This window comes from Schistocerca americana, chromosome 2 (assembly GCF_021461395.2).
Source record: "Schistocerca americana isolate TAMUIC-IGC-003095 chromosome 2, iqSchAmer2.1, whole genome shotgun sequence".
Classification (NCBI taxonomy): Eukaryota; Metazoa; Arthropoda; class Insecta; order Orthoptera; family Acrididae; genus Schistocerca; species Schistocerca americana.
The window spans coordinates 569,055,317-569,071,854 of NC_060120.1; the positions used below are offsets into that span (position 1 = coordinate 569,055,317).

General features: G+C 45.2%; 1 protein-coding gene across 1 annotated transcript in view; it reads right to left on the reverse strand.

Moving 5' to 3' along the window:
* The window catches only part of LOC124594184 (SET domain-containing protein SmydA-8-like), a 126,465-nt gene that overhangs the window by 11,426 nt on the left and 98,501 nt on the right, over window positions 1–16,538 (reverse strand). The window contains exons 6-8 of the mRNA XM_047132541.1: window positions 12,396–12,550; window positions 9,943–10,087; window positions 9,726–9,840 (exon numbers count right to left, since the gene is read on the reverse strand). Coding sequence (XP_046988497.1) covers window positions 9,726–9,840; window positions 9,943–10,087; window positions 12,396–12,550 — 415 coding nt within the window. The remainder of the gene's footprint in view (window positions 1–9,725; window positions 9,841–9,942; window positions 10,088–12,395; window positions 12,551–16,538) is intronic.

Genomic DNA, 16,538 nt, shown 5'->3' on the forward strand with positions numbered 1-16,538 from the left:
GAAAAAAAATCCCGGGATAATAAGTTACAAAATAGAGAGTCGAGCAATAGCACAGAAACAAATACTTTACATCCCATAGACAGAAATACGTTCATTTGGCCAAAAGTTTCTCAGTTTGCAACTAGCCCTCTACGAGGTGCATTCAAGTTCTAAGGCCTCCGGTTTTTTTTCTAATTAACTACTCACCCGAAATCGATGAAACTGGCGTTACTTCTCGACGTAATCGCCCTGCAGACGTACACATTTTTCACAACGCTGACGCCATGATTCCATGGCAGCGGCGAAGGCTTCTTTAGGAGTCTGTTTTGACCACTGGAAAATCGCTGTGGCAATAGCATCCACGGAGAGTGTCTTTCATTGTTGGAAAAAGCCAAAAGTCACTAGGAGCCAGGTCAGGTGAGTAGGGAGCATGAGGAATCACTTCAAAGTTGTTATCACGAAGAAACTGTTGCGTAACGTTAGCTCGATGTGTGGGTGCGTTGTCTTGGTGAAACAGCACACGCGCAGCCCTTCCCGGATGTTTTTGTTGCAGTGCAGGAAGGAATTTGTTCTTCAAAACATTTTCGTAGGATGCACCTGTTACCGTAGTGCCCTTTGGAATGCAATGGGTAAGTATTACGCCCTCGCTGTCCCAGAACATGGACACCATCATTTATTCAGCACTGGCGGTTACCCGAAATTTTTTTGGTGGTGGTGAATCTGTGTGCTTCCATTGAGCTGACTGGCGCTTTGTTTCTGGATTGAAAAATGGCATCCACGTCTCATCCATTGTCACAACCGACGAAAAGAAAGTCCCATTCATGCTGTCGTTGCGCATCAACATTGCTTGGCAACATGCCACACGGGCAGCCATGTGGTCGTCCGTCAGCATTCGTGGCACCCACCTGGATGACACTTTTCGCATTTTCAGGTCGTCATGCAAGACTGTGTGCACAGAGCCCACAGAAATGCCAACTCTGGAGGCGATCTGTTCAACAGTCATTCGGGGATCCCCCAAAACAATTCTCTCCACTTTCTCAATAATGTCGTCAGACTGGCTTGTGCGAGCCCGAGGTTGTTTCGGCTTGTTGTCACACAATGTTTTGCCTTCATTAAACTGTCGCACCCACGAACGCACTTTCGACACATCCATAACTCCATCACCACATATCTCCTTCAACTGTCGATGAATTTCAATTGGTTTCACACCACGCAAATTCAGAAAACGAATGATTGCACGCTGTTCAAGTAAGCAAAACGTCGCCATTTTAAGTATTTAAAACAGTTCTCATTCTCGCCGCTGGCGGTAAAATTCCATCTGCCGTACGGTGCTGCCATCTCTGGGACGTATTGGCAATGAACGCGGCCTCATTTTAAAACAATGTGCATGTTTCTATCTCTTTCCAGTCTGGAGAAAAAAAATCGGAGGCCTTAGAACTTGAATGCACCTCGTAATGTAACACAGGGCTGCCATTGAACAGTGTCACATACCTGGAATAAGTCACCGTGTGCACATTCTTAGATAGAAATGCCGAAATAACTATCACCTTTACTGCTCATCCTCCTTAGTTTTACGATATTTTCCATACATTATTTGATTCTTTGTCTCCAAAGAGGAACTGATTCAACGGGATTCCTCTTCCGTAGACAGAAGTGGTTGCTATGATCTCACTTACCCACTCTGTGGCGGTCTCTTGCAGCATTCTTCAAGTACGTAAAATCATTTCTCAAGTCGAAACCTAGACTGTAAAATTAACTGATATGAAGGGTTTTTCCCTGCAGCACTGAACATGTGTGTTACATGGTTAGAACATCTGAAGTATTGATCACCTGTACCTTTGCAAGGAGTAGTATAGAATTTTGTTCATCACCTTCTAATATTCGTACGCATCGTTTCCCGAGAGGATTCGGACTTACTTGCATGCCGTAGAGAATGTTATTGGGTACTGAAATTGCTTTGTAAGATCGCTGAACTTATTTCAGTGTCAATAGTGTTTTTGGTAGGGTAAGCTCCTGATTACAACTGCAGAAACAGGGATGAAAAAAATATATGGCAAACATTGGCTTAGGAAAAGAGGCATGATGACAAGGCATGTTTTAAGCCTTGAGGAAATAGTTTCTATGCTTACAGAGTGAGCTGCAGCAAGCGAAAACTGTAGGAGAAGAGAGAGAGGAATGAATATAACAGATAACTGAGTAACTGGACTTAATTGCTATCCTGAAATGAAGGGATTCCAGTCTACATCAATATATCTACCGAAACAACAATTATTTTATGTACACAAAACCATGAACTCTTTCAAGCGAAATATATTTCGTGTTTGTAGTATATACCAAAAGTACAGCACATGCTGGATACTGGCGGATTTCTGGTAACACTCGGCTTTTAAATTGAATAATGGTTAATTCTTTGGCTGATAGGCAATGAAAATGGAAGCTTCCATGTGGAAACTGACACCAACAAACCCCACACTGCCGTAGCGAGAAAAGAAATTCGTTTTTCAAGGTATATAGTAAAAACATAAGGCGATATCTTAAAACGGCGGCTTCCAAGAATTCGGCCCGTGAGCCGTCCCTGGCTCACGAGCCATAGTGCTCACTGCATACTTCCCCCAGCGTCACGCCACACTGTCTGACTGTGAAAAGGGGAAGAGGAGGAAACTGCGATCACGCCACATTTAGATGGCAATGCAGTTGCAATGCAGAAGACTTGGTTTCATATTTCGTGTTTATCAACAACACCGATTTCAAACGAAACAAATTTTCAGTAGTACTTAATTATCTATGGCACATTAAAAACATAATACAACTTTTATCTGGTATAAACTGTCAGCATCCAGACAAATACAGACAGTTTCACAGAGTTTCGTACTCAGGTTGCCACGTAATCGTGAATAATTTAGTTTCATAATCGAGAAACGGCCTTTTAGGAACATACGTTGATCAAAATATTTTATCACAATTGCAAACTCAGTATGGAAACGTGGAAACTCTTCCTGAGAAAAAAAATGTAGACATCCTGGACGGTTCTAGCATAAAAGGATTTGTCTTTAAAACGGGAATTACACTACAGAATAGTCAATTCCATCTGCACAGGCGCTACGGTCGCAGGTTCGAATCCTGCCTCGGGCATGGATGTGTGTGATGTCATTAGGTTAGTTAGGTTTAAGTAGTTCTAAGTCTAGGGCACCGATGACCACAGATGTTACGTCCCATAGTGCTCAGAGCCATTTGAACCATCTGCACAGGCACAGATATGCTTTCAACTGAAACGGCAAACATCCTAGAAAACAGATGTTTGGCATTGTCCTTAAAACGTTTAGAGAACTATCCTTGTATTTCTTTCAATGCCCCAACGCATGCTTCAAAACTCCCACTTTCTTTAACGCCAGCGGGCTTAAGGAACTGGACTGTGTTTTTTGTCAGAGTCTGTCACTTCTACAATGCCATTTTCTTCTTAAATGCATCCTCATCAAATCAGAAACAAGTTGTTTCTTATCTTGTAATGTCTTACTGTGGAAGTTTACAGTCAACTCTACCTAAAAATGTGACGTCTGCAATCAATTCCGGATGTTCTAATTTTCGTACGTGTCCTCCTTTTCCTTCATAAATTCAGCAACGGAGGGTTTTAAATACAAAAATCGTTCCAAACATGGCCCTTGACTTAACCAACTTACTTTGCAGTAATGTATGAAGTCTCCACAGTCTTCTTTCAGTTTCATCGAAAATTGTTGCAGCTGACAGAGGACCAACGCATGCGACTTCAGAAATTTTATTATTCGTACGACTAATTTCTTCAAGCGCCTGAAACTTTAGCAGAAAGTGCTACTTGATGTATAGAACAGTGAATCCTGTCTGTTGAGCTTCGCAATACTTTGCTCTTTTATTGCCAACTACACTGCAAACCGGGAGAAACTGATACACCTGCCTAATATCGTGTAGGGCCTCCGCGAGCAAGGAGAAGTGCCGCAACACGGCATGGCATGAACTCGACTAATGTCTGAAGCAGTTCTGGAGGGAATTGACTCCATGAATCCTGTAGGGATATCCATAAATCAATAAGAGTACGAGGGGGTGGAGATCTGAACAGCACGTTGCAAGACATCACAGATATCCTCAATAATGTTCCTGTCTGGGAAGTCTGGTGGCCAGCGGAAGCGTTTAAACTCAGAAGGGAGATTCCTGGAGCCACCCTGTAGCAATTCTGGACGAGCGGGATGTTGCATTGTCCTGCTAGAATTGACCAAGTCCGTGGGAATGCACAATGCACATGAATGGATGCAGGTGATCAGGCAGGATGCTTACGTATGTTTCAAGTGTGAGAGTTGTATCTAGCCGTATCAGCGGTCCCATATCACGCCAACTACACACGCCCCACGCCATTACAAAGCCTCCACCAGCTTTAACAGTCCCCTGCTGACATGCAGAGCCCATGGATTCATGAGGTTGTCTCGATACCCGTACTCGTCTATCCGCTCGATACAATTTGAAACGAGACTCGTCCGATCAGGCAACATGATTCCAGTCATCAACAGTCCAATGTCGGTGTTGACGGGCCCAGGCGCAGCGTAAAGCTTTGTGTCGTGCTGTCATCAAGGGTTCACGAGTGGACCTTCGACTCCGAAAGCCCATATCGATGATGTATCGTTGAATGGTTCCAACACTGACAGTTGTTGACTGCCCAACACTGAAATCTGCAGCAATTTGCCCAAGGTTTTCAAATCCGTCACGCTGGACGTTTCTCTTCAGTCGTCGTTGGTCCCGTTGTTGCAGGATCTTTTTCCGGCCGCAGCGATTTCGGAAATTTGATGTTTTACCGGAGTCCTCATGTTCATGATACGGCCAGCCGATGTGGCCGAGGGGTTCAAGGCGCTTCAGTCTGGAACCGCGCGACCGCTACGGTCGTAGGTTCGAATCCTGCCTCGGGCATGGATGTTTGTGATGTTCTTAGGTTAGTTAGGTTTAAGTAGTCCTAAGTTTTAGGGGACTGATGACCTCAGAAGTTAAGTCCCATAGTGCTCAGAGCCATTTAGTTCATGGTACACTCGTGAAGTGGTCGTACGGGAAAATCCCCACTTCATCGCCGCCACGGAGATGCTGTGTCCCATCGTTCGTGCGCAGACTATAACATCACATTCATACCCACTTGAATCTTGATAGCCTGCCATTGTAGTAGCAGTAACCGATCTAACAACTGCGCCAGACACTTGTTCTCTTATATAGGCTTTGCCGACCGCAGCGCCGTATTCTGCCTGTTTGCGTATCTCTGTATTTGAATACGCATACCTATACCAGTTTCTTTGGCGCTTCACTGTAAATCTTTGAAGTTGTAGCGGGACTTTGAATTTCACCGCGCTACACTCGTTCCCTCAGATATAAATTATACCGTCGCAGCGGTATGAGCGCTCGACGGCAGAAAAAATATATAAGAAAATGAAGGTACTAAAATTGTAACTCTTTTTGTTATCTATCCGTCTTTTGTCTCTTGAGAGCGGAAGCTTAACTTACTTATTAGCTAGTCTTGGTCGGATTAAGACGAAAAAAAAAACTTATTGATGTGCCGACGTATTGTGGAATGAAATTTGGAGCATGGAAGCAGCAACGTAAAATACATTGCATTTAATATCAAGATGGTTTTTGTATACATCAGTAATTCCTGGACAATGAAATTTATTGCAAAATTTCGGAGCAGCTACGACTTTTCATGCAGAAATGAAGTAGGAGATTTTTGAAGACCTGGACGCCGCACGAAAGAAGACATGTTAACATGGTAAAGGATGAACTCTTATCTACGCCATTTCCCCCTGTTAATCACATTTTGTTATTCTCTGTTCTCTTTCAAATAATTTTTGTAGTGGAAATTGGTTTGACTTTTGCTCAGAAACGCCACAAGGACCAGCCCAACAATAGCTTTTCCGAATCACGAAGTCCGATAACTTTTCTGTAAAACGAAGTCCGATTTACACTTCATTCTTTCCCTTTTTCACTGTCATTAAAGATTTTAAAACCCCCTTTTTATTCACCATTTTTTCCCACATTTTCAATCCTTTCTTTTCTTCTCTTCTCTTTTTCTTTTTTATTAACCGCAACAAAGTCTTTCTGCTTGGTATTGTAACATCGCTTCATAACAAATTTCCAGTATGTAATTGCGTAATAGATACCGAGACTTCTCATATCTCTCTTCTGTCGTTTCCATTCATTTTTAAAGGTTTGTGACGGAAGATCGGTACACTGCCTCTTTTTGTGCAAACAGCCACTGGACCTGTGAATCTCTTTTATGCCACGAAAAAACAATGAATGGTCAACAGTCCTGACACCACTATTCTGGCAGACTATGGAGAGTAGTACTAACTGAAAAAAAGCTGCACTGCAATATCGCATAATTTTGCAGCGGGTACTTCTGAGAAGGACCGGGAAAAGCCGAGACGGGCCGAGCCTCGGCCGCACGTGGCCCAGCCATCGTGTCTGGCACGCCGTAGCCGGCATTGCATTAAAGTGTTTGCTATTTTCTTGTGACAGAGAGGCAGCTGGCAATACTGTGTAACTACTGCATGCCTCATTTGAAGACAAGTCTGAAAATGCTCTAAGACTTGTTAATGGGAATAATCAAACGTTTCATAAGTAACTAGTCACTCAGTTATTTGTATTTACACCCAATAAAGGTACAGTCACGATGTTCCAAAGTATCCATTTTGCTACGTTAGTCTAAAGAATTAGCACACAAACCGCAGTCCACACATACAAAAATTTCATAACACCGATTCTGGAGTATGCGGCAGCACCCTGGGAGGCATACACGCCCAAATAGCAAACAGACCATGCAGCACAGAGAGGAGACTCCTGAGCAGTATCGCTGAACTCCCCAGCATCACACCTAGCAATGAGGTCCACCAAATAACCAAAATAGAACCTGGCTGGTCAACATTCGAGCGCGGTATGGCAGACACATACTGAATAAAAGGCATGACATGGAAGACCTCATCTCCAGCAACCATAGAACTCGACGAAAACTAAAATAAATACATCATTCCAGCTCAGTAACACTGAACATTGCAAACACATACCCAGACCTAGCCCCAATCCTAGAACCACACACAGCCAACTCCACAACCCATCCTCACCTAGACGAGAGAACACACAACTGAAGCACATACACACAAGCACATGCATGCACCACGCCACACACACACACACACACACACACACACACACACACACACACACACACACACACACACACGGACGCACACGCACAAACACACATATGCAACACTACAACAAACACACGAACAAGAACTCTCAAGGAGCTATTTCCAGCTCTAACAAATTGAATATCATAAATAAAAAATTGTAAACAGTATATAACAGCCTATACTTCAACAAGATGAACATCAACAAAAGCAAAACGAGGATCCTGGAATGTAGTCGAATTAAGTCGGGTGATGCTGAGGGAATTAGATTGGGAAATGAGACGCTTAAAGTACTAAATGAGTTTTGCTATTTGGGGAGCAAAATAACTGATGATGGTCGAAGTAGGGAGGATATAAAACGTAGACTGGCAATGGCAAGGAAAGCGTTTCTGAAGAATAGGAATTTGTTAACATCGAGTATAGATTTAAGTGTCAGGAAGTCGTTTCTGAAAGTAACGGAGTGGAGCCATATATGGAAGTGAAACATGGACGATAAATAGTTTGGACAGGAAGAGAATAGAAGCTTTAGAAATGTGGTGCTACAGAAGAATGATGAAGATTAGATGGGTAGATCACGTAACTAATGAGAAGGTATTGAACAGAATAGGGGACAAGAGGAATTTGTGGCACAACTTGACAAGAAGAAGGGACCGGTTGGTAGGGCATGTTCTGAGGTATCAAGGGATCACAAATTTAGCATTGGAGGGCAGCGTGGAGGGTAAAAATGTATAGGGAGACCAAGAGATAAATATATTAAGCAGATTCAGAAGGATGTAGGTTGCAGTAAGTACTGGAAGATGAAGAAGCTTGCACAGGATAGAGTAGCATGGAGAGCTGCATCAAACCAGTCTCAGGACTGAAGACCACAACAACAACAACAACATACTTCAACCAGTACTATCCACCCCTTACTAGGAATAAGTTTAGCCCAAACTACCCTGCTCCTGTCGCTCTCCCCCCTTTCCATACATTATCTGTGAATTATCATACTTAAATTATAGAAAATGTATAACATTAAAAAACCAAAAATATTTCTAAGTACACTACTGACCAATAAAATTGATACACCAAGAATAAATGCAGATGATAAACGGGTATTCATTGGACAAATATATTATACTAGAACTGATATGTGATTACATTTTCACGCAATTTGGTTGCATAGATCCTGAGAAATCAGTACCCAGAACAACCACCTCTGGCCGTAATAACGGGCTTGATACGCCTGGGCATTGAGTCGAAAAGAGCTTGGATGGCGTGTACAGGTACAGCTGCCCATGCAGCTTCAACACGATACCACAGTTCATCAAGAGTAGTGACTGCCGTATTGTGACGAACCAGTTGTTCGGCCACCATTGACCAGACGTTTTCAATTGGTGAGAGATCTGGAGAATGTCGAACATTTTCTGTATCCAGAAAGGCCCGTACAGGACCTGCAACATGCGGTCGAGCATTATCCTGCTGAAATGTAGGGTTTCGCAGGGATCGAATGAAGGGTAGAGCCACTGGTCGTAACACATCTGAAATGTAACGTCCACTGTTGAAAGTGCCGTCAATGCGGAGAAGAGGTGACCGAGACGTGTAAGCAATGGCACCCCATACCATCACGCCGGGTGATAGGCCAGTATGGCGATGACGAATACACGCTTCCAGTGTGCGTTCACCACGATGTCGCCAAACACGGATGCGACCATCATGATGCTGTCAACAGAACCTGGATTCATCCGAGAAAATGACGTTTTGTCATTCATGCACCCATGTTCGTCGTTGAGTACAGCATCGCAGGCGCTCCTGTCTGTGATAAGATGCCTGTCATTTCGACTGCTAGTGATACGAGGCCGTTGGGATTCAGCACGGTGTTCCGTATTACCCTCCTGAACCCACCGATTCCATATTCTGCTAACAGTCATTGGATCTCGACCAACGCCAGCAGCAGTGTCGCGATACGATAAACCGCAATCGCGATAGGCTACAATGCGACCTTTATCAATGTCGGAAACGTGATGGTAGGCATTTCTCCTCCTTACACGAGGCACCATAACAACGTTTCACCAGGCAACGCCGGTCAACTGCTGTTTGTGTATGAGAAATCGGCTGGAGACTTTCTTCATGTCAGCACGTTGTAGGTGTCGCCACCGGCGCCAACCTTGTGTGAATGCTCTGAAAAGCTAATCATTTGCATATCACAGCATCTTCTTCCTGTCGGTTAAATTTCGCGTCTGTAGCACGTAATCTTCGTGGTGTAGCAATTTTAATGACCAGTAGTGTAATATTACTGTACGATGCAAAATAGTCAGGAATGAACAGTGTCAATGCACAAGTTTCACAATGAATGATACAAATTGTAATACCAAAATGAAAGATTCAAATGTATTGTCAACATGAAATGTGCACTGCATTGCATTAAATAAATAAATGTAAATTAAAAATAAAATGTAAAACTCAATGGCTGATAGGGTATACAGGCAAGCCCTCGAACGCCCTCCCTCCTCCATGAGAGAAGGGAATGAAAAGTGAAAGAAAAAGTTGTTTTATTTCGATCAGAGTGTAGCTGACCCCTGAGCCTGGAGATGCCGGGCTCGACGACGGCGAGCAGCGGCAGCAGCCCGCGGCACAGCTGCACCTGGCGGGCGAGCAGCTTGCGCGGCAGCTGAGCGCCGGTGGCGGCGGCGGCGATGGCGGCGGCGCGGTAGCGGCCGGCCAGGTGGTGTCGCAGCTGCAGCAGCAGCGCGTGGTCCGGCGCCAGGCTGCGGCCCAGCCGGCGCAGCGCCGCCTCCAGCACGCGCGCGCCGCCGCTCTCGTCCTCCGCCTCCGCCGCCTCCAGCGCCGCCTCCACGGCGTCGCGCGCGCACCACAGCGCGCAGCGAGCCATGCCGCCGCAGAACGACCGCCCGCAGTCGCAGCAGCGCCACACGTTCCTGCACAGGCGGCGCTGCCAGCTTCTTTCCCTCAGAGGGAGGCACGATGGAGGAAACTCAACTACAGCGGTCCAACTACAAAAACGCGTTTGGACTCGTCTGCTGTAGGTGTCTACTGCTTTTGCTGTCAACTTCCAGCAATGAACCGACAGCTTAAAATCACTTTTCGTGTCTATCAAGTATGTCCTTTTGTAATCATCACTGTATTTATACGAGCTCTCTATAAAAGCTACAAATCATGGACAAACCAATAGAAATGTTGCTTTTCTGTTGCTAATGTTAATTTACTACATTAACTCACGTTTTTCCCTTCGTGGAAGACATACACTATGTGACCAAAAGTATCCGGAGACCTGGTTGAGAATGACTTACAAGATTGTGGCGCCCTCCATCGGTAATGCTGGAATTCAGTATTGCTTTGGCCCTCCCTTAGCCTTAATGGGAGCTTCCACTCTCGAAGGCATAGGCTCAGTCAGGTGCAGGAAGGTTTCTTCGGGAATGGCAGCCGATTCTTCAAGAGTGCTGCACTGACGAGAGATATCGATGTCAGTCGCTGAAGCCTGACACGAAGTCGGCGTTCCAAAACATCCCGAAGCTGTTCTGTATGAATCAGGTCAGGACTCTGTGCAGGCCAGTCCATTACAGGGATGTTACTGTCGTGTAACCAGTCCGCCACAGGCCGTGCGTTGTGAACAGGTGCTCGATCGTGTTGAAAGATGCAATCGCCATCTTCGAATTGCTCTTCAACAGTGAGAAGCAAGAAGGTGCTTAAAACATCAATGTAGGCCTGCGGTGTGATAGTGCCACGCAAAACAACAAGGGGTGCAAGCCCCCTCTATGAAAAACACGACCACTCCATAACACCACTGCCTCCGAATTTTACTGTTGGCACTACACACGCTGGCAGATGACGTTCACTGGGCATTCGTCATACCCACACACTGCCATCGGATCGCCACACTGTGTACTGTGATTCGTCACTCCACACAACGTTTTTCCACTGTTCAGTCGTCCAATGTTTGCGCTCCTTACACCAAGCGAGGCGTCGTTTGGCATTTACCAGTGTGGTGTGTGGCTTATGAGCAGCCGCTCGACCGTGAAATCCAAGTTTTCTCACCTCCCGCCTAACTGTCATAGTCCTTGCAGTGGATCCTGATCCAGTTTGGAATTTCTGCGTGATGGTCCGGATAGATGTCTGCCTATTACACACTAGAATCCTCTTCAACTGTTGGCGGTCTCTGTCAGTAACAGACGAGGTCGGCCTGCACGCTTTTGTGCTGTACGTGTAACTTCATGTTTCCACTTCAGTATCAAATCGGAAACAGTGGACCTAGGGATGTTTAGGAGTGTGGAAATCTCGCTTACAGACGTATGACACAAGTGACACTCAGTCCCTGCCCACATTCGAAGTCCGTGAGTTCCGCGGAGTGCCCCATTCTGCTCTCTCACTATGTCCAATGACTACTGAGGTCGCTGATATGGAGCACCTGGCAGTAGATGACAGCACAAAGCACCTAGTATGAAAAACGTTTCGTATGTTTTGGGCGGTGTCCGGATACTTTTGATCACATAGTGTATTAAGGCTCATGCGCGAGTGAATAAGAACATATCTTTGAAGAACAGTTCCTGATATATCCGGATCGTTGGTCTACATTCACTGTCTCATACAAGAGTCTTACGTTTAAATTGCAGTGAATACTTAAAGCAGATGTTCTGTCCGTTAACTGGTCATGATACTGGGGAACTACAATGTTCCGCTCAGCAGGAGAGACAGTTCACAAAGAACTTCGCGCTGTTTTTCAGTTCCGTTACTCACTCGTTCGTCTGAGCATGAGCGAAGCACTTTCATACCCGCGAGAGTAGGACCCGTCGTATTCCATAGAACAGTGACCGTACGCGTGAATCTTTTGCAAGTGGCCCCGTCTACACGGCAGAGGCCGTAGGAACCGGTGCGTCATGGGTAATCTTGCAAGCTCACACATTCCGTGTAAAACAGGCTTAACAAATACAGTCTGCAGTTTGTTCAGAGAGCCATAATATACATTTCAAATTAAAACCATGAGTCATCGTTGTGATGGTCAAGTGCGTCAAGCCCCTGAATTAAGGAAAATTAACCAAGCATATAAATAATATTTATCTGGATGATTGTCTGTTGGAAGACCTAGACCGTGTTTCTCTGAGAACATCAGCGAAGATATGAAAATATAAGTGGGAAATGAAATTGCCAGACAGTACTATTTGGCAGAGGATTGTAAAATCATCAGCTGGAGTGTCAGTAGCTTGCGGCCGGCCGCCCGCGCGTACTCACGGCTGGTCCTGCAGGGCGCAGACGAGTCCCTTCCGGCAGCGGGGGCAGCGCAGCGAGCTGAGGTGGGTGCCCAGCTCGGTGGGGTCTCGGCAGCGCGCGCAGCCGCACTCGAAGTACTTGCCCTCCAGCAGGTGCTCGCGCCGCTCCGACGTGCCCTGCCCCGCGCCACAAAAAAGTGTGACATGGTACACAGTTTGTGACGTGGCTATGCAAACAATAAACACATTCCCAAACAACTCTTCTGTAAGCAATCGTCTGTTGAGTTGTGACTCTCAAAATACACCCTAAGACAAAAGGAAACGATGCATCACCTAGGAGTTATGCAAATTGATCACGAACTGATTTTACACAGCTATCGACGGTAAATACAAAATTGTATACTTTGGTGGTCGATGGATGAATGTGTGACGCTGCAGCGCTATTTCACTGTGCAGCTGGCAATGATGGTAAACAGGGGACACGTCGATACCAGGGCATAAAGTCTTCTCGAATTTCATTCCGTGTTACTATCTGGACAGCAATTATACCTCACAGACAGTCGCCTGAACAATATATGCAGATATCAGCATTTGAGAGAGATGCTATTTTGTCAAAAACTGACATGGTGAGACCGTGGCTGTGTACAGTTAATGTAGGTTAATTCTTACAAAGAAGAAAACAGCAACCAGCCACTATTAATACTGCTACTTATTTAGGTAAATAGCGCTGTCACCGGTTTCGAACTGGCGAGTTCATCATCAGACGGCTGTTCTCATGATTTTTACATTATCGTCCGTTTCCGATTTTTATTATTCCACTGTGGCGAAGTATTTTTGGTGCATTGTTACCCTACGGTAGAAAAACAGTGTTAGAAGCGCCCTGTGTGAAAATAACTAACCTCCAAACGATGAAATACAGCGTAAATAACTAACCTCACATATTTATTTACGGTGTATTTCATCGTTTCCCGTTGCACGGGGATCTTCTCACGAAAATTCAATCACCAACTTTCTCCTCTCAATGCGAAAATATTTTGTTGACGCCGACCTACATAGGGAGAAACGAACGTCATAATAAAATAAGGAAAATCAGAGCTCGCACGGGAAGATATAGGTGTTCGTTTCTTTCGCGCGCTGTCCGAGAGTGAAATAATAGGGAATTATTGTGAAGACGGTTCTAAGAGCCCTCTGCCAGGCATTCAAGAGTGATTTTCAAATTATCCATGTAGATAAAGATGTAGATGAGCGAAAAAGGTTTACAGTTTAACATGTCATTGACAACTTCGGATTATGAAAGGATGGGAAAAAAATCAGAGGAGCCGTTTTCACAGGAAATCATGGAAAACCTAAATATGGATGCCCAGATGAGGATCTGAACCGTCAACCTCCTGAATGGGACTCCGGTGTGTTACTTTACTCGGTCGTAGTACGATGTTCAAAGCAGGACTTCGTGGCATGACGAGGAACCATGAAGTTGCAGCTACTAGACCAATTTTGTGGAGACGAAAGAACTGTTCTAAAACGTAACGGAACATAACTGAGCGAAGTGGCTTAGTGGTTAGCACACTGGACTCGCATTCGGGAGGATGACGGTTCAAACCCGTGTCCGGCCATCCTGTATTAGATTTCCCGTGATTTCCCTAAATCGCTTCAGACAAATGCCGGGATGGTTCCTTTCAAAGAGCGTGGCCGACTTCTTCCCCATCCTTCCCTAATCCGATGGGACGGATGACCCCGCTGTTTGGTCCCCTTCTCCAACTCAACCCACCAACCAACCAACCAGGTAACATATCTCCTGCAAGAATGGACTCCACCAAAAGAGGCAGTGGAGTGGTAGGTAAGGAAATAGTGCGTGTCTTAAAACTATATTCCAAAAGAACTATATCTACAAATATTCTATTAATTCTGCCATCAGTGAAGGCACACCAAGTACTGAAACGCAAGTAAGCAATGAATACGTAAGGTAACCTGCGTTGCCAAAGGAGAAGGTTAACTTATAAGCAAACTGTTATCCTGGTCTCCGGTCTTCTTGTGGGCAGTGTCAGCACAGTGCGCCACGACGAAATTACATCACTCGGTCGGTGTTCAGGAACGACATTACAGCACCCATACAGGTGCAGTGAGCGTATATGGATCATGGTGTAGTCGTTCGAGTTTCTGTGCCACTATTGCCATGTATTAAAGGAGGCCGCAGCCACACTATATTCCAATCTAGCATCTCGCATTAACTGTGAAGGATGGTGAGAGCCAAATGACTGTTATCAGCCGTGTATCTCAGTCCTTGTGATTTGCGTCATTAAAAGTATCTAATTAGTGCAGCCGCTCAGTACTGTATCTATCTAACACCAATCCAGTAGTAACAGTAACAAAATCTGGTATACTGTACCACTGCAAGCTTGTGTTTGCAAGAGTGATTACACTAATCGTTCTCTAGTATGTTATTTTGGTACAATGATGTGTAGCAGAAAGGGGACACCACTCTAATGTAATTTCTGACTGCGCTGGCTTCCTTGTTTTCGTGCCAGGTGTTATGTACAGGAAGAATTGTCACTAGCAAAAGCTTATTTAAATGTTCTGGCAAATAGTGTCAAAGTAATTTTAGAAGCAAAACATCACCATTCCTTTCTTGCCTTCTTGCCCCGTGCATTCCTTCTGAATATACTAAAAGGAAGCGCACGTGGAGGTTGTGCTAGCTTTGACAGTGGAACAGGTAGACGGCGTGAAGCGACAGTCGGCGAACCAGCAGGGAGGCACCGCAGCTCAAGGTGAGCTGCTGCTTTGCTCCACACAGTTCAGACGCCAGCAAGTTTTGCTCTCACGAGACCGTACATGTTATACACTTGAACACGAGACAATGAGGCGTTAGCACGAGTTGAAATTGTTTACTAGACGCCGCTGTTGGAATAAATGCTGCCAGTGGAGCCAAGTTTTGTTGAAAGAATCATCATCGCCACTGCAGAGAGATTATAAACATATCAGACAAAATTTAATTACCCTAGGATAGTGTAACCTGGAGACTTTCACGAGACTTTTAAACACGTGGAGAAACCTCGGCAGCTGTCCAGTCCAGTCTCCTTACAAAGAAAGAGAACTGAATTAAATTAAAAGCGTGTTTCCAATCCGAATCGGGCTGCTTAATAATCAGGAGTTTAGTGATTGTAGTCAGGAGTCTATAAATCAATTAATTAAAAAGTCTGTGCAATCACCCAGTTAATCAATGCATTAAAAGTAATTTTCCTTGTACAACTGAAATCACCGACGACTCACCTGAGTAAAGGACCATCATATGTTGGAGCGGTGGGGTAATTTTCAAGTTCACCCATCAATAAATTCAGAAAATTCAGAATACAGCGACAATCTGTAGAAGTTCGGGGTTATTACTTTCACATTCAAGCTGCAACCGCACCGACACATAGGGACAACAGTTCTGTCCGCATTCGGAGAATCGGCGCCACTGCAGGTTCCTCAGTGTGAGCACCAGAAGGCCGAGGTGCCCAATGGGCCGAAAGCAGCAGGAACCGTTTTTACTTCTACCACTGTCAGGTTGCCTATGGAACCATTTTCTATCGGCATTACTGTACTGCATCCGAAGAGACGATCTCCGAGCCGTGTGCCCTTACAGTTCTTGGTCGACTTCACTACTTTATTAGTAGTAATACGGGATTTGCCGCCAGTTTATTCTTCATGTGTTGGCTTCCACCGCTTGAGAAGAAACCATGTGCAGACTCAGTCAGTTATAGTTCAGATGTTTCACAGTAGAATGCTCGAGACAACTATGGTCGTGGTTGTTATGCTCCGAAGTTAAACAGTAGACTAGCCAAGAGAGCTGACAAAATTAGAAAACAAGAGCACCTTTGGTCACCCATACGTGGAGAATCACGTCATACCGATGGAAGGTCAGCTCTACTAGCTGCGTGATGACCTGGTGAATAAGGCGGACTGTTACCAGCCACTGCCAGCTTCGGATCCATTGCTACGAATTCAGAGCCAACTGGCTATGGAGGGCAAATCAACTTTGCAAGCTGCATTCCCACTGGTCACATCTGTGGCCATCCGAAGACGAGGGACGGGCTGACCTTCTGTGGATGAAGAATCAATCTGCTCATCAACGAGTTGTTCGACATGGCAGCCAGACGCTGTGCTGCCACTATTGAGCAGTGAAAGT